The sequence below is a fragment of the Drosophila grimshawi genome, unplaced genomic scaffold (genome assembly GCF_018153295.1).
Source record: "Drosophila grimshawi isolate 15287-2541.00 unplaced genomic scaffold, ASM1815329v1 contig_311, whole genome shotgun sequence".
Classification (NCBI taxonomy): domain Eukaryota; kingdom Metazoa; phylum Arthropoda; class Insecta; order Diptera; family Drosophilidae; genus Drosophila; species Drosophila grimshawi.
In genome coordinates, this window is record NW_025063098.1 from 8,785,707 (window position 1) to 8,803,342 (window position 17,636).

The following is a 17,636-nucleotide window of genomic DNA, read 5'->3' on the forward strand; positions in this document are numbered from 1 at the left end:
CAAATTATTTAGATGTTTTGTTTTTGTGTTTTTTTTTGAGTTTTTGTTTTTTTTATATTTTTTTATTTTATTAATAATTATTATTTTTTTTTCTTTTCATTTTCATTTAAGGAAACTTTACAAAACAAAACAGGACCACAACAGATGCATATATTGATCATACTGAATAGAATCGAACTGATTGATGACCGGCAAAGGATTAAGACGTTTTCTCTGATGGACAACGGAGGCACTAAAACCCAAAAACCCGACTCAGACTCGCGCTCATACAAAAGTTGTTCAATAATGCAAAAATAAGTTGAAAAAAAAAGAAATAATAAAATAAAGAATTAATATTCAAACTAACTCATGTTCTTTCGAATTTTTTTTTTTCGAGAATTTGGGATGAGAATGTAGAAGTGAAAACAATATTAAATTTCAACAAAATCAATCAGTTTTTATAACAATATTTAAAATAATCAATCGACTCTTCAATTCACATTCGTCGCTATTTATATCCTCAAAACGAGCAAAGTTTATGTGTGTTGGGGGTTTGGTTCATATTCAGATTGGGATTTGTTGTTAAGAGATATTTGTGTGTATTCAAAACGATCGAATCCCAGAGTGAATACAGAAAATATATAATAATTGCTATATCATCGCATTTAAAAACTTGGCTTGGATTGAGGAAAACATATTCAGTTTAAATTTGGAATGATGACTTTGGATTTTGATGTATCTGCGTGTCACTCATTGTTTCTGATTGTTTGTGAGAGCTTCGTGTGTTCATCTACAGTTGATTCTGTGTTTGTTTGTTTGTGTGTGTGTTTGTGTCTGTTTGTTTTTGTGTCTGTGTGTATCTTTGATCTAAAGCACGACAAAGCTCAAAAAATTATAATATATATAGATAGGTATATTTAGATAGCAGTAGTACCGAAGTGAATTAAAGAGCTACGCTTTAAGCAATTTTACAAAAATTCATATTAATTTGTTGCTTCTCTTTTTTAGTTGGGCTTTTTCACGTGTTTGCCTTCAGTTCAATTTTAAATTTGTTTTTTTCTTTTGTTGTTGTTGTTTTTTCTTTCATTTTCTTACAGCACAATTTCAATCAATTGGATTTGTTTGATTTGGGTGCGGTGCACAGGAAACTCGATTCACAAAACAGTCATATATGTTTGATTTGATATACATAAATAAGTAATACCATCGATATCGACTTTTATGCTCTTCCTAAATATCAGCTTTGCGATGCTCTTCTTCTTATTTTGCTGATTATTTGCTGTTTGTTGGCTCTAAAGCGCTGTAGACGTCTTGCAATTTGACAAATTCTCTAGTTTCCCTTCCATCTTTTTTTCTTTTTGTTTCTGTTTTAGTAATATTTTATAATTTCCTAGTTGTTGTTTTGTGTGTGTGTGTGTGTGGTATATGTATGTGTGTTGGTGTTTCGCTTGCAATGTATGTATGTATAAGTATGATGGTTGCTGCTGCATGAACTTTTCGCACCTGACAATGACAGTAAGAATGACTTCAAGGGAGAATAACGCTCGACTTGGTGCTCAATCTAACCAGGCGGTAATCACCAGAAAATATTATCAGTGTGGATTATGTATGCCGACAATGCATAGATGTGTCTATAGACGTGTGTGAGTATGTGTATGTGTGTATATATCTGAATGTGGCGTGTTGTGTGTGGTGTTGTTGTGCATGATGGATGCTTGTGGAGGAGGAGGAGGGGGAAAGTTGGGTTTGCTATGAGATTTAGACGCTGGTGTTGATTCCATTATGACGGCAGCCGCGAATGTTTCCGGTTAGAATGCGCAGATGACTACTGCGTGGTATGCGGCTGCATTATAATTGGATAGGGTGGATTCTGTGGCGGATGCTGCGGCGTTGACGCCGGGAAGTATTGGGGCATGATATGTGGATGTACACACATCAGCTGGTATGCCTGCGGCTGTGCTTGGGTTGTGAATGCTGCGGGTTGCGGTCCCCCGCCGGCAGGGGAGGGCTGTGGTGGCGGATGGAAACTCTGATGCGGCTGTCCCGGCGATGGCGTCGTCGATGGCGTTGTCTGTGTCAAAAACTGTAATTGCGGCGGCTGATCCTGATACATGCGCATCGGCACCGGCCCATACTGTGGCTGGAAATGTTGTGGATGCGGTGTGTGCTGGTACTGTATGAATTGTTGAATCGGTGCCGTTGCCATCAACGGCTGCCCTGTTGCTGTTGTGGCCGACACATGCATTTGCGTGCTACCCATTTGACCTAGAATACAATGAATATGTATGGATGCATATATGTATATATATCTATATATATTTGTACCGGGTACTTACCATAGTTATTGCGACGCATGCGCGGCGCCTGGCCGCCTGGGTGTGTGGGTGCCAGGAATGCATGCGTACTCGGCATCATGTAGATCTGTTGATTTGCAGCCGGTATATGGGCGCCAGTTGTGGTGTGAATGGCCTGCATGGGCACCGGCGTCTGTGGCGTATGTGGACGCGATGGATTCGGTGTGCTCGGACCGCGTGGTGTGAAAGGCTTGGCTGATGGATTCAGGACATGCTTCTTCACTACAGGCGTGCTGCCGCTAGTTGTGGTACTGTTGTTGCCGCCAGCGCCAGTCGACGCAACGCCGCTGGGAACGCCACTCGTCACGGGTGTAGATTTATCGGATCCGTTGCCATTGCCCCCAGTTGCAGAGGTTATGGGTGTGCTAGCAATGCCAGTGGCCGTGGTGTTGCTAACCCCAACACCAATAGTGGGCGCTGGCGATGCGTCCGGTTTGGGTGTGGCCTGCAACGGCGGCGGCGCCTGCTGCTCCAGTATAACTGGTGAGCTGATCACCACGGGCGAAGTTTGCGGCTGCTGTACGCTAACCGGCGGCGCTGCCAGCACATGATACATGGGCTGTGGCGGTTGCTGGCTATTCACATCTTGCTGCACCAGTTGCACCGACTGCTGCTGCTGCTGCACCTGCACTTGCACCGGCAACTGTTGCTGCTGCTGTGTGGGCGGTGGCTGAGGCTGGCCCTGATGCTGCTGTTGCTGCTTGGGCACCAGCTGATGCTGACTGTCCACAACCAGTTGTTGCTGCTGCTGTTGCTGTTGCGGCGGTGGCGCCTTTTGTTGCATATGCGGCACATGTTGTTGCTGCTGTTGTTGCGGCGGCGGCTGCTGCTGCTGTTGCTGCTGAGGCACATAGTGTTGCGGTGGTGGCAGCTGCTGCTGGTGATGATGTGGCGGCGGCACATGATGTTGCTGCATGGCCACAAGTTGCGGCTGCTGTTGTTGTTGTTGCTGCGGCGGCGATGTCGATTGCTGCAAGCCGCCACGTTGCAGTGAATGTTGCTGCTGCTGCTGCTGTTGTTGTTGTTGCTGGGGCGGCGAGGTGTTGCTAGGCGCCAGCTCAAAGTTCTGATTAAACTGACGCAGATCCTGCATTACCTGATTGTCTCGTGAGCGCACTTGACGCTGCTGCTGCGGCTGGCTCTGATGTTGCTGCTGTTGTTGTTGCTGCTGCTGCTGTTGCTGTTGTTGTTGCTGCTGCTGTTGCTGCTGCTGCTGGCTGCCGCCGGTTTGCAGCGGCGGAGAGTTACTGTTATGGCCACCATGAACGTGGCCACTATGCATGGGCTTGCCCAGCGGCTGTGTGTCTCCGCCATAATTGAGCGAGGAGTTGCTTTGAGAACCCTGGTATTGACGCATTTGGCGCTGAGGCAGCGGCTTGCCCGGATTTGAGCCAGAATCGCCGCCGTTCAGCTTGGATGCGCCACCCAAATGACCCTGATTACGGTACTGAGCGGGGCTGTTGCAGTGATTACTGGAAAATCATAAAGTTCAGTTAAAAGCTATAATTATTGAGCATCTTTTCATTAATTGTCGTCTAGTTAGAGCAAGTATTTGCTTACCCGTGAATGATCTGTGAGTTGCCCTGGTAGGAGGAGTACTGACTCTGTATGCCCATCGAGGACTGATAGCCACCACTCTTGCCGCCAACGCTATTGGCGCTATTGCCCTGCGGCACATTGGATGAGTTGCCGCCGCCGGCGCCTACATTGCTGGGCGGATTGCCGCCACGCATAATTTTGCCGCTGCCGCCGACATTGCTGGGCAGATTGCCGCCGCCGCCGCGCATTATTTTGCCGCCTTGTGGCACGGGCTTTGGTTTCATCATTGAGCCACCGCCACCGCCGCCGCCATACTTTCCAGCGGACGTATCTGTGGATGCATTGACGGATGTGGCGGATTGACCCGTGTTTTTTAAAGTGCCAGCAAGCAGAAGCAGGGCCTGCGACTGTGTGGCGCCGCCTGGACCCATTCCATGCTGCCCCATCATCACTGGCTCGCGATTGTCACGATCGCGTGCCCCTGCCACCGTCGATGATTGTTGCGAGGACATGCCCGCATGCGAGGCAGGCGGTCCATTATTGCTTCGTGTCTGTTTGGTGATGTAACGATCGCTGCTCATCGTCTCACGCAGCTGGTAGTCACTGGAGCCCCCGCCGCCGCCACCACCGCTGCCACGGGGTTTGTTGCCACGATCTCGGTCCCGTTCCCGCTCACGTTCGCGCTCCTCACGCTCTCGCTCGCGTTCCCTTTCGCGCTCATTGCGCTCACGTTCACGTTCCATTTCGTGATCCGGCGGCGGCGGCCTCTCAACGGCTGCGAATAGTGCCTCCTCATCACCGTTCTCAAGATCCAAGCGCTCGCGGCATGTGGGATTGTTCTCAATCTCAGCTGCCAATTTCTCAGCCTTAGCCTCGGCCTCCTTGAACTCCAGCGAATCGCCCTTATCGAGGGCCACCGTATACGATGACAGCGAATCATCAAATGTGGAGGTGACACCAAACTGATTCTCATTCTTGCGGAACATCTCGTTGGCATCCCAACCGTTGGCAGCGCCATCCAATTCTATTTCAACGTCCCCATTGGCGCCAGAATCCCACGGTTCCAGCTCTTTTTCATCGCAGCGCGTGCCTATCCAAAGTATATAGACAATCCATGATTAACGTATACAGATTTAAGTACATAGATATATATATATATATATAGATGACTCCATTACCATTGCACTTATCAGATATGGCGCCGTCGGTCTGGAAAGCACCTGTGGTCGCGTATTGCGAATCAAAATTCTTTGCGACTACATTGACCACAGTGTCCGCCGGGAATATGATTTGATTGGGCACTGTTTTGACCTCGTCGGGCTGATTTTTGGCCTTAATGCATGCCGGCAGCTCCAGTGCGATGTCGAAATTGCCCGAGAATGTGCGGAAAACGCCCTCATAAACGTTACCCGAACGCAGGCGCACCTGCACCACGCTGCCGACCAGTGCCGTTGCCGAGTGCATGAAGAAAGTGTTATTATAGACGCCTTGCGCCAGCGAACGGCCAATTCCGCCTGCTCCGCCACCTCCAGCGCCGCCGCTGCCGCTGCCACCACCACCTGCACCGGAGCCCGTCTTGTTATTTGCTGGCCGTAGACTGTTGTTGTCGTTATTGGCGTTGTATCTAAAGAAGAGGAGAGACTCAATTAGTATTGCATTTGCTAGATCCCAAAAAAAAAAAAAACAATTGGCAGCACAACTCCGACTGCGAGCGTAATGTGAATCAGCGCAGACAGACAAAAGCACACACACATGCACACACAGGCCCACACACATACACACACACGCACACACCCACAAAACGAGCGAAGCAGCAATCGAACCCGAACGAACGCTGCTCAGGGTCGACATCGCTGCCGCCTGCACTGCTGCTGCGATGTGCTGCGTTACAATATCGATTTGGCATTCCTATTGTTGTTAGCCCCTTTAACCCCCAAAAACCACGCCCTGCCTCTGCTCATATCATATGCGAATATGTTTGAGTGTGTGTGTGTTGAGTTGAGCTGTGCTTTGGTTCAGTCCAGTGAACTCAATTTTGAAAACTCTTCCCTGTTAATGAACTACAACATTTGTTTGTATATACACCTGGCGCTTGTAAGCTTTCATTCATGCGTATGTTTTCTGTGTGTGTGCCGAGTATTCTACTTTTAATTGCCGATAAGCAATTTTGAAAAGCGATTTTCGCAATGGAAATAATTGTATATAAAGTTCCTCAAATGAGTTCAAATACATCCATATTTATTGCAGTCGGTTGTTTGTTTTTTTAATTATTTGTTTTCCATGTGAAAGATATGATTTTAATAAAAATGTAAGAGAATCAGCGAACTGTGGAACAGCTGAAAAACAAAATGATTTAAACAAGTAAATAATCATTGAATCGGGAGTTCAATCTAAACTGGCAAAAATATGGAGCTTCGTACTACGAAAATAACTCCAGTGTAACTTGAAAAACTAAACAATAGATAAATGTGTGTATTTTTGAAATACTTTTCGAACTAGTTCAGTTTCTGGGCGAACGCCTTTTGGGGTTGTTTTTAATAGCGTGCAGGATCGACGACCGTGAAATGGCCAACTCGCTACTCGCAACGGGCAACTTGCAACGCACAATGAACTCAGACACGCACATAACAACGAAATCAACAACAACAATAATAAAAATAATATAAATATCAAGAACATTGTCCCTGGCTGGCATGGAGCTGGACATGTGCGGCTAAAGAAATAGGTGGGGATTGGGGCACATTGGTGGTGATTCATAGCGTGTGGATACTGCGCACATTTCGTCAATGAATACAAAATAAAATTGCATTAATTTTAAAGTGAATCATGCGTATTACCGCCATCCGATAGACACTCATTGATAAGGTGGCCCGGGAATCAAGAATCAGCCATTGCATTATAGAGTCGAGCTATTATATATCGGTTACATATTTTTACATTTGTGTGTGTGTGTGTGTGTATTTACATACGAGGCTTAAATGTGCATAGGCCGAATGCCGAACAAATAAAATAAGAACGAGGCAAGGAGGCGTATGGGGAAAAACAAGAGCGATGCGATACGATGCGATGCGATGCGATACTAAATGTTGGTTCGGTCAGCAAATTGTAAAGTGACCCAAATTTTGTGCGGCCGGCGGGAGGCGAAGTGTGCCAAGGCACATGTCGAAGCAGCGACGCAAGCAGCGACGCCAGCAGCGACGCAAATAATGGCAGCACACTGCAAAACTGCTGACAATGCAAAAGAAAAATTGCATACGACAAAAAAAGAGCCCAAGCACAAAAAGTGCAAAAAAAAAAACGAAAAGAAAAGAATATGAGATACGTGCGCGTCAACCGTGGGTCGCAACTAGCTAAAAATCAATTTGAATGTCGCCCGGTGGTTCCACTGTGCGCACTTCTATTTACACACATACACACAAATTTACGTGTACACATATGAAAAATGTATTTGAATGTATTGCAGCATTGCAGTCATATTTCAATTGAAAATTTAAAAGGGCTGGAGGGGCTCACACACACACAACTGCACACACTCACACACATGTTCCTCGTGTGGGGGTGCTTCGCTGGGCATCATTTGTGTTGCCTTTAAACAAATTATTCATTGTGCTTTTTCTACATATTTTATATGTCGTTTTGTTTCTGTTTCTGTTTGCATTGGGGTTGGCTTGTGAAAGGGAAATGTAAACAAAGCTCAAAATATGAGCAAACGACACCATGCATACACTCACACAAACACACACACACACGCACATGCATTGTCAGCACACACACACACACAGCTGCACAAAGCGACTGGCGTATTATATAAGTAATTGCAATTTGCCCTGATTGCTTGCGCCCCTTTCTTTTTTCTTCTGATTCAGTTTCCACAATTACAATTCAACAAATTCCATTGCACTAAAATCACTCAAGAATATTAAAGAAAACTATATAAAATAATAATGATAATAATAAACCGATATGCCGCGCTTTCACCTTTCACAGCAGCGGAACCTGGAGCGTTTTACTTTGTATTTGTAGTATTTTATTTTATACAGCGAACAATTTACCCGTGTTTTTCTTGGTGCGTTTGCTTTTGCATTCGCTTCGTACTTTTTAAACTGCAGCAGCACAGCAAGCAAACTGCTGCTGCTTCTTCTTACCTTGAGATGCCGCCGCTGGCAGCGCCGCCACCTCCGCCAGTAGGTCGACTTTTCCGCTTGCTATTGTTGTTCATAATAGAAGAAGATGGGCAAGCCAATTGCCAATTGCCAGAGCACAAAACCAAAAGTCGACGAACGCACGGAACTTTGTTTTTTTTTTCAGTTGGACTTATTTCTGATTTCAATTTTATTTATATGCGTATCTTCGGTTTCGTCTAGTTTTTCTGTTTTTCTTTCTTTTTTTTATATTTAATTTTATTTTTGTTTGAATACTTCTGCTTTGTGTTGCTGTTTCTGTCTCTATTGGCTCATTTGCTTTTTATCTCGTCTTCTCTCGCACTGGCTTTGCTTTTGGCTGGGTGGCTGAATCTGAATTTCGCTTGGCGACGTCACGATGCACAATGGAAACGCAGATACGAGGGGGGAGACGGACGGGGGGCGGGTGGAGAGACGGAACGATGTCGACAATATGCTCGCTTAATGGAGTAGTTGTCGCCCGATCTTCTTCGTCGCCTTTTCCGGGGCCAGCATTCAACACCGTTTATATATGCAACAACAAAACAAGACAAGACGTTGACAACGACGACGACGATAACAAAAACACTAATGGCGGTCTGGCGTTAATTTTTCTAAATATTCACGCACTTCTTTTTGTTTGGGGGTTAGCCTTTCGTGCTTTGTGGCTGGTCGTTTTCTGCTTTGCCTCTGCTTTACCTCCTCCTCCTGCTTCTTCTTCTTCTTCTGGTGCTGCTGCTGCCTTTGCTCTTTTTCACTCGCACTCGCTACTCGAATTTTGCGAATTTTTGCTTTCATTCAATGATTGCCTCGCCTCCTATTTTTGCGCTTCTCACTGGCTGGCTTTTTTTTGTAGGCAAAAAAACGAGCAATAGCGACGGCGCTTAAGTCGTTTAACGTCAGATAAATATATTTCTGTTCCTAATTATATTTTTATTCGCTGCGATAAACGAACAAGGTTGCACAAAAGTTAGGTGAACTGCATATTTAATTCAACTATTATGACCATATATCGATAAACGTTGTACAGCCCTACAAATTTCAAGAGGATTTTAATAAACTATCGATACATACCATTTTTAGCGATATAATTTATAAACATGCTATCGCGTACGAGCAGCACGTTATACAACACTTGTCCGAACTGCTCACAGCACTGAAATTTGGCGCGCATTTTGAATTGCTGACAGTAGTAGGTAAGAGGAGAATTTTAATCATCTTAGGATAGTGCTAGTAGAAGTAGTTAAGAACTTAAATACTTATTCATTCACATTCTAAAGTATTTCTTATCTTTGCTACTGGGACGAAAATAGATTTAGTTTTGCGAAATACAGCAGCGTGTGATATTTACTTTTTGCTGATAAGCCCTGAAAGGAGACCAATTGTCCATCACACAAAAAGCTCAGACACCAAAAGACATTGAAATGTTAACTTTGTGTACCATTTATGTACATACAAGTTCTAGTTATAGAGAAATAAATTCATTGAAGATTTCCATGCGGATGGAGGCTAGAAAATATAAGTACGTATTTACTTTAATAAAGATTAGATAAATGGTTACACCACATTAAGAGTTTATCTGCTCGCAGGCACGTTACAAGGTTAATAAGGTGATATATAAGTACAACTTTGAAAATGCTGCATAGTTGGATAGCCGAATGTTAAGACTGAACCAGACATCGCGTGGCATTCTCATTGATTAGCACTCTATTGTGCCTAGATTATTAAATGTACTTATGTAGTTATCAGAGTTATGTGTCTATTAATCTTAATTTTTAAACCAAATATTGATCTGGCATTTTTCGATTATCATTTTGGGATGTCTGACCGATCACTTGATGGCCACAGACGGAAAATTACTTGGCATCCACAGGCGATCGGCGAGACGCTGCCTCTTTTTTTGATAACTCTCGCTTATCATTTAAATATGCGCAGAAATATATATACATATAAGATTAGCGCATACGCTCTCGTCTATTGCCCGTTATCAATGTAATTGGTTTCTTGGTAACATATCCAGTTATACCCTCTCTGCTAGGCGATCATCGCATTCATACATATATTTATACAGTATGCGTCCCACCTCAATCTGTAGCAGAAAGGTTGACTACCCATCTGCCTGCCGAATGCGCATTAAGTGTCTCATTGTTCCCGCTATAGAGGCATAATGTCGTCGCTTTCTTGACTCTTTTCATTTTAGATGTTTATCAGAAAAATCTGCCCGTTCTCACTTATTTATCGTTCCAAAATTCACTCATTCGGCAGTTTTCTTTTGATTGCGGAGCATTGCACTTGGACGAACGCGTCGCTGAATTATAAAGTACCCGAAATCCTTGCTTAATATTATCTATCACTAGTGCTTTATGTAAACGGATATTATGGGTCCTGTTCCGAATTCCGATATATTTCCGAAACAATTATCCTTCGATGGTACGTGCTTAATACTCACTCTGAAAAAAGTGCACCTTTAAAAATGTGTGTTCATTTCAATACAAATTCAACAAAGTTTTAGAGTTTTATTCTACGTTTTATGCAATATTTAGAGTAGTTTATTTTAAACAGTTCTCTGGCAACATTTTATAATCATTTTGCGGATTTCGATTGAATATTAATCCCCATCCAATAAAATATGCAATCATTATGTTAATTGAGGGTTTTAATAATAATTTCGCTTTAGCTATTTAAAGTATGCAATAGAAAAGCTGAGCTTTAGAAATTTGTGACAATAATAATAAAATAAATTACAAGTCGGTTGGCTATTTAGAAATTTGTTCATTCTTGCTGATTAACTATACTATAATTTGTTTGTATATCGCAACAAAAGCCAAAATTAATGTGGTCAGTGACTAGCACTAGTAAAATTATGTCAAATAACAAAATATGATAACAATCAACAATTTGTGTTTTCGAGATGCAAACAGTGAATAAAATTCGATCTTCAAAAGGCCGACATTTATTATACTCTCATTACGCAGTTAGATTTATGTTACAATAATGATTATTATTATATATAATTAATTAATTGGTTGTTTTTACAATCGGAAAGAAATGCCCCAAATAATAAAAGTTTTCCATAGTTATGGTGCCATGTGTAGCTCACTCTATCTTTCAGAAAGTATATTTATAAACCGGAAGGTTGTATCCTTCTAAAATCCGGCCTTAATCCCAGGGCGCATTTATTTTAAAAATATGTTTAATTTTCAGGGTGTTGAAATTTACATATCGTTTACACGAACTCTTGGGTTAAAATTTCAGAAAGGATTTTTATTTAAAACAACGGTTAGCACTTCTAATTTGTAGAACATTTTTCCATAATTATACATTAAAATAAAACGTAAAATCCTTTCTAATTCTAAAAACTAGAACATTTTTGCATTTTCAGGAGATTTTTCACTTTAGGGCTTTTTCTGAGTGTAAAATTGATTCATTTTGTGCTTATAGAAATATTTTGATTGAATTTTGAAAGGAATGTGCCGAAACTTCCGTAAAAACTGAATCTTTTTTTAATGATTATTTAAAAAAAAAATAATTGTGAATCTATTATTTTATGTACAAGCAAATGTGGAAAATTTCAAATTGTATAGAAATTTATATGTGAAAAATTAAACTAATTATAGGCAAAGTTTCATAACAAGTAAAAAAAACACAATAAATTTGTGTGAAAACCGAATACCAGTCTAATCATGCTTTGAGCTAAACAAATGCGAAAAAATAATAACGGAAATAATAAATTAGATTTAATTGACATAATTAAAGGTCGACAATTATTAAAAAATATATAAAGCAGGCGTTTGCCATTCATGTACATATTCACACATGAGGTGGAAATTTTACCTAATAATTATTGATATTAAACCAGATGAGTCATCGCATTTGAATTAGCATCTTATTTGCATCAGCATCAGCACTTAGGAAAAATGTGTTAATCTATAATTTAAATATTGAGTACATTTCCAAAGATTTGTTCATTCTGGTTGACTTTGGGATTCACGACGATGAGACATTGTTCAAAGAAAGTGAAAATAAATGTGCACATCACAGTTACACTAATCAAATTGTCCCTTTTTAGATAATGTTGAATTTATGTAACTTTCAAATGCAAATAAACTAAATCAAATTAGCCGGCTATCTACTCGGAAGTCAAGTCAAATGAGCATTTTAATATGCATAAAATGAACTGGGCAGCCGTAAAAAACAGGTTTTTAAATGGTACTCTGATTGGTTCCTATACATCTGTTAGCACTCCAACAATCTACGTAGCTCACACTTCAAAGTGTGCTAAAGAAACTCTGTTATTTTCTATTATTAGAAAATATTCGCAGTACGCCACAAGTGCCATACATGATTGTAGTGTGTAGAATCAATTACGATTTCACAGAATTTAGAAAACAAAACAAATGGGAATGCTGTAGTAGAGGGAGCTCGACTACGAGATGCCCTAAATCCAGTTGCAAAATACATTATTATTGTCTTATTGCTTTGCACACAGAAATATAAGCAGTTGGGGAAGTGCTCCTATTTTGTATAGGTTTGATTGATACATGCATGTGTAAGAGGGGGAGTTATTGATAAATTAAAAGTATCTTGACATACGTGTGTTGAACAAGAAATTACATTCAAAATATTAATTTTCTAAAACTATTATAGTCTCTGATATCCTTTTGTTCGTCTAGACAGATGATGGTGATGATCAAGAATGTATAGACTTTAAGGGATTAGAGATGACTTATTTTGCCTGTTTCATAGTTGTTCACAATTTCATAATACCCTACTTTAGGCTTAGGGTATAAAAACAAAAACATCGACTCGATCTCGATCTCGGCTTCGGTTTGTTGAGCTGCCGAACAAGCCGTGTGGCTTGCTCGCTAAAAACGAAAGCAGACAGAACTAAAAGCTTAAAGCGATTACAGTTTGCCCATTTGCAAAACCGAAAAATTAGTACGAAATGCGTTGGCCGTGGAAGCGCACGTTTGGCATTGCCAAAAGCAGAAATGGCTCGGCCAGCAGTCGCCCGCAATCAGCAGTGACGACCATTTATGATCGTAGGATATGGGGAATCACCTCCAATAGCAGCACTCTCTAACGATCTCCTTACGTCATCTTCTTTGCAGCCAACTGCGATGGGAATGTGAAGTACACGGTAAAGAATGGCGATGATTGCTACGAGCAGACGCACACGCTGGACATGGACATGCAGGGCAAGTACAGTGCACCCAAGGAGGCACATTGGCTGCTGCGTCGCATCTATATACTCACCTGGATAGGCAACTATGATCGACCGCAGGCCCTCGCCGATCTCATCGCTGGCATCACTTTGGGCCTGACCATCATTCCACAGAGTATTGCGTATGCCGCACTTGCTGGTCTCTCCTCGGAGTACGGACTGTACTCAGCGTTTATTGGGTCCATCATATATGTGTTTTTCGGCACCATACCGCAGGTGTCGATTGGTCCGACGAGCCTAATGGCAATTATGACTCTGCAGTTTTGTGCGGACAAGCCAGTTCAAATGGTCATCGTGCTGGCCTTTCTCGCCGGCTTCGTGGAGCTGCTCATGGGCATCTTTCAATTGGGCTTCATAGTCAGCTTTATACCAGCGCCCGTCACAAAAGCATTTACATCCGGCACAGCGATGATTGTAGTGCTGGCACAATTGAAGAGTCTGCTCGGCATACGACTGAAGAACATCCCTTCGATTAGCGCCTATTTCAGCCATATTAACCCCACAGATGCCGCATTGGGCATTATCTGCATTTGCCTGCTGCTTGCACTGCGGGTAAGTCTACTAAAACAAAGAGTGGTTCTAAATTTTACACACTGTTTCAGTTTTTATTCACTTCATTAGTTTCTTTTTTATTAGTATTATTGTATTATAAACATATAAGTAACACATGGAAGGTTACATCTTCAATATCACAAGCGCAAGTCGATAAAACCCTGTCCGTATTGTCCATGCTGTCCGTATTTTTTGTTTGTTTATATTTACAAAAGCCCCTCAGCTTTAATTCAATCTTAATGTAACTTTCAACACACATATGTGCAACTGTATAAGATGACTATTTAATATAACTGCAACAGGAACATTGGAAAGATTAGCTTTGAGTTGTGCTCGAGATAGGCGTAGATAAGCATGTTGCCCTTTCTGATGCGGTGTTACTACAGAAATGAGGAATATTCAGAGATATTATTATCGAATACAGACTAAAATTTTAATCTTAGCTGATTAAAAAAGTTGTAAAAATTACTTATCTCCCATAGTTTTAGATATATATAACCTTCTTGAGGGATCAACGATTAGCGAACAGTTTTAAAGTTACAATGTTACAGTTGTCAGCTCTTGTTTAACTTACAAATATCGAGTACAAGATTGTTACTTATTTAACTCATTGCAATCTTTCTGCTACCCGCTGTAGATGCTCTCCCAAGTGAAGTTCAAGCAGGATACGCCGCTGACGCAACGCCTGAAGAAGGTGCTCTGGTACATCAGCATATCTCGCAATGCTCTGGTTGTCTTCTTCAGCGGTCTCATGGTCTACATATGGGTGCACAGGCGATCATTGGAAGCGGTGCCATTTGCTCTCTCCTCGAAAGTCGCCTCGGCCATGCCCACCATACAGTTGCCGCCCTTTGCCTTCGAGTACGAGAATCGCACGTATGTCTTCACCGATATTCTACACGAACTTGGCAGCGGCGTTATTCTGGTGCCCATTGTTGCCGTGTTGGCCAATGTGGCCATTGCGAAGGCCTTCGGTGCGTATACATAATATTATACAAGTTGAACTGGTCCCAATATTGGCTATATGTATTTGCAGTTAAGGATGGCAAACTGGATGCCTCGCAGGAGATGCTGACACTTGGCCTGTGCAATTTGGCCGGCTCCTTCTTCAGTGCGATGCCCACCTGTGGCGCCTTCACCCGATCTGCAGTGAGTCAGGCGTCAGGTGTGCGTACGCCCATGGCTGGCATTTACACCGGACTCATTGTGCTCTCTGCCCTGTCGATATTGACTCCCTACTTTCAATATATACCCAGAGCTTCGCTGGCCGCTGTACTCATTGCTGCCGTTGTCTTTATGGTACGTAAAAGATAATGCACAGACTGGGGTATTTAAAATTTCCACGAATTGAGTTGATCATTTTCCAGAGTATAAGTAATGCTTGTGTGTGTATTAATATTATGCAAATGTGTGAAATGGGACTTCAAAGGAAAGCATGTCGGACATGATATATACATATATATTCTGGATTCTGGTTTGTATATCGTATATAGATCTATATTTCGCTTGATATATCATGCACAACATGCATGGGTTCATCGTATATGAACATAGGTATAGGTATCTACATCACAAATTTCGTCAAGATTGGATTGAAAAAGCAAAAAAAAAATAGGAAACCAACACATATATTTTGTTGTAAAAATGTTTTATTAATTGTAGGATGTCTGCTAGTCGATCTGTATCTGTGTTTTGAGATTACAATTGACGAATATCCCATGAAACTGTTCTATACAAATATTTGCATTTTAATATTTGCATAAATAATACGTAAAAAATATGTATATTATGCACAGATTGACTTGACACCCATCAAGGAGCTGTGGCAGACGAACAAAAAGGACTTTTTCAGCTGGACGGGCAGTCTTATTATGTGCCTGGTCGCCGGCGTTGAGATGGGTCTGCTCTTTGGCATTGTGGTCAGCATGATTTGCATATTGCTGCGTCTGGGCAATCCCAAAATTGAGGTCTATCTCAAACAGGTGCGTGTTTGTGTCAGCGTTCTTCTGATTCTTTTAATTTATAAATCTTGTTTTGTTGCTCCTTGTTTTTTTGGCGTGCAGCACGAGGGAAACTATTATGTGCACGTTGTGCCACAGTCGGATATTTATTATACGGGCGCCGATGCACTACGTTCGGAGATACGTGCGGCTTGTACGCTGTACCGTAATGATTTTCCAATTGTTCTACATTGTGGACGCTTCATGCAGTTCGATGCAACGTTTGTGGAAATGCTGATAGCCGTGGCCAAGGAGCTGGCCAATGACAATGTGGTGTTGGTGCTCCAGCACATGAGTCTCAAGCACCAGCAGATACTGCCCGTTGCCAGCAATGTGCGCTTCTGCAGCGAGTATCCGGAGCTGATGCCGCCGGATGCCAAACAGTAGCCAGCCACAACGACTAGTTCCAATTCCGCATGTTGGGCGAGGGGAAGACATGGTTGCGAGACATCTCTCGATTTCCATGTTGACTCACGTCACAACATGTTGTTCGGCAATTTTAATTGCCCTGACGTCAGTGATATTTGCCTGTTAAAATATCCCGCTTATCGTCCCTCGTCCGTAGGCTGTTGTCTGTCTTCCGTCGCCGCTAGATCGCGTGCGAGTGTAGATCACAAGCTGGCGCTTATATGACTGCTATATAGCAATTTAGATATATTAAGTCAACCTTTTAGTGTTTATCCGTTAGCAGCCAAATTGTAAATACCCACTTAATTGCATTTTACTACTTGATTCTATTCTGTTTAAATATTCTACACACAGAGTTAAGTAAGTACGTCAGTTGCGAAACAGTAAACGATAATAAAGATAGCAATTTAAGCTAATTAAACAAATGAATTGTTTTTCTTAAATGGGTCACAGAATGCATCGAACTCTGTGTAATAATATCATCGAAAGTGCTCTCTAAATTGTTTAGGTCGAAGTCTTTGTATTAATAGTATTCAAAGTGTACTTGTTCGCTTATCTTGTAAGACTTACAAACCTTTGTTGCATTCTACATTTTTACGATAATAATATTTACTTGCAACTATGAATAATTTTACAATATTTGTTTGTATTTATGTTTGAAACTTACACCTTGAGCAAAATAATATTTTTTTTTTATGCATTTCACAAACTATGAACTTGGCATGAGTGTAACAGCTAAACTAAGCATCAGTCAGTAAATTTATTTGTTTGTGAATCTCAAAGAATAGGTGAAACAGAAATATTGTAAGCGAGTAAGCGTAAAAACCCGTCTAAAGGTCGCCTTGGTCACTAGAGGTTTAAGTACGGCTAGTATTAATTGGTGCCCAATAATAAAATAACAAAATCGTGTTTATCTCTTTTTAAATTGTTATTTAATTATTATTTTTTTCATTTTCTTTGTTTTTTTTTTTGGTATTCAATAAGGAAATTATAAGTTATAGAAAAAGTATAATAATACCGTATAACAATTTAGTTGGTTTTTGTTTTGTTGGTTGTTGTTGTAATTTTGTTTTTGTTTTTGTTTTTATCATTTCGTATTGCGTAGTTTTGCATTTTCATTGCTATTATCTTCATTTGTGTGTAACAGGTTTTATTTGTTCTGTTTTGTATGTGTGTCCCGTCTTAAATAAATTGTGTACTTTCAGTAAATCGTTCTAAGTAAAGTGTATTGTTTGTTTTGAGGCTGACATATGTATACCCCTGCCTACTTAGACTGCCTCCCAATGAAGCAGCATCGTTTTTGACTATACATATAATATACATGTATAAATGCATTTAGTCCAGACCTACAAACAAAACTACGGACTTGATTTGGAATGGGACACATGTGATTTTGTTTTTGGCAAGGGTATAAGCACTT

The 17,636-nt window shown here is 41.4% G+C and overlaps 2 protein-coding genes across 5 annotated transcripts; one reads left to right on the forward strand and one right to left on the reverse strand.

The window, feature by feature from the left end:
- Nucleotides 1-415: 415 nt before the first annotated feature.
- LOC6563627 (ataxin-2 homolog) lies at nucleotides 416-8,201 on the reverse strand. Of its 3 annotated transcripts, none has more exons than XM_032737800.1 (5): nucleotides 8,018-8,201; nucleotides 5,051-5,496; nucleotides 3,894-4,962; nucleotides 2,316-3,805; nucleotides 416-2,244 (listed from the first exon to the last, which is right to left on the reverse strand). In XM_032737800.1, the coding sequence occupies exons 1-5, from the start codon at nucleotides 8,089-8,091 to the stop codon at nucleotides 1,805-1,807; spliced, it is 3,519 nt and encodes a 1,172-aa protein (XP_032593691.1). In that variant the 5' UTR covers nucleotides 8,092-8,201; the 3' UTR covers nucleotides 416-1,804. The 3 variants fall into 3 exon arrangements, with proteins under 3 accessions (XP_032593691.1, XP_032593692.1, XP_032593693.1); XM_032737801.2 differs by lacking the exon at nucleotides 8,018-8,201 and adding an exon at nucleotides 7,925-7,981; XM_032737802.2 differs by lacking the exon at nucleotides 8,018-8,201 and adding an exon at nucleotides 6,710-6,776.
- A 2,099-nt stretch (nucleotides 8,202-10,300) lies between these two features.
- On the forward strand, nucleotides 10,301-16,641 carry LOC6563982 (sodium-independent sulfate anion transporter). 2 transcript variants are annotated; one of them, XM_032737292.1, is made up of 6 exons: nucleotides 10,301-10,462; nucleotides 13,144-13,808; nucleotides 14,446-14,782; nucleotides 14,845-15,107; nucleotides 15,605-15,790; nucleotides 15,872-16,641. In XM_032737292.1, exons 1-6 carry the CDS (start codon nucleotides 10,411-10,413, stop codon nucleotides 16,193-16,195), a joined length of 1,827 nt encoding a protein of 608 aa, XP_032593183.1. In that variant the 5' UTR covers nucleotides 10,301-10,410; the 3' UTR covers nucleotides 16,196-16,641. The 2 variants fall into 2 exon arrangements, with proteins under 2 accessions (XP_032593183.1, XP_001989949.1); XM_001989913.2 differs by lacking the exon at nucleotides 10,301-10,462 and adding an exon at nucleotides 12,917-13,074.
- The last annotated feature ends 995 nt before the right edge of the window (nucleotides 16,642-17,636 follow it).

Bases quoted from the DNA above. Each gene is read 5' to 3' on its own strand.
- LOC6563627 (XM_032737800.1), bottom strand. From the start codon at position 8,091: ATGAACAACAATAGCAAGCGGAAAAGTCGACCTACTGGCGGAGGTGGC. The intron at 4,963-5,050 runs GTAATGGAGTCA...TACTTTGGATAG, and splicing joins CATATCTGATAAGTGCAATG to GCACGCGCTGCGATGAAAAA. The intron at 2,245-2,315 runs GTAAGTACCCGG...ATTGTATTCTAG, and splicing joins CATGCGTCGCAATAACTATG to GTCAAATGGGTAGCACGCAA.
- LOC6563982 (XM_001989913.2), top strand. From the start codon at position 12,978: ATGCGTTGGCCGTGGAAGCGCACGTTTGGCATTGCCAAAAGCAGAAAT. The intron at 13,809-14,445 runs GTAAGTCTACTA...TACCCGCTGTAG, and splicing joins GCCTGCTGCTTGCACTGCGG to ATGCTCTCCCAAGTGAAGTT. The intron at 14,783-14,844 runs GTGCGTATACAT...ATGTATTTGCAG, and splicing joins GGCCATTGCGAAGGCCTTCG to TTAAGGATGGCAAACTGGAT.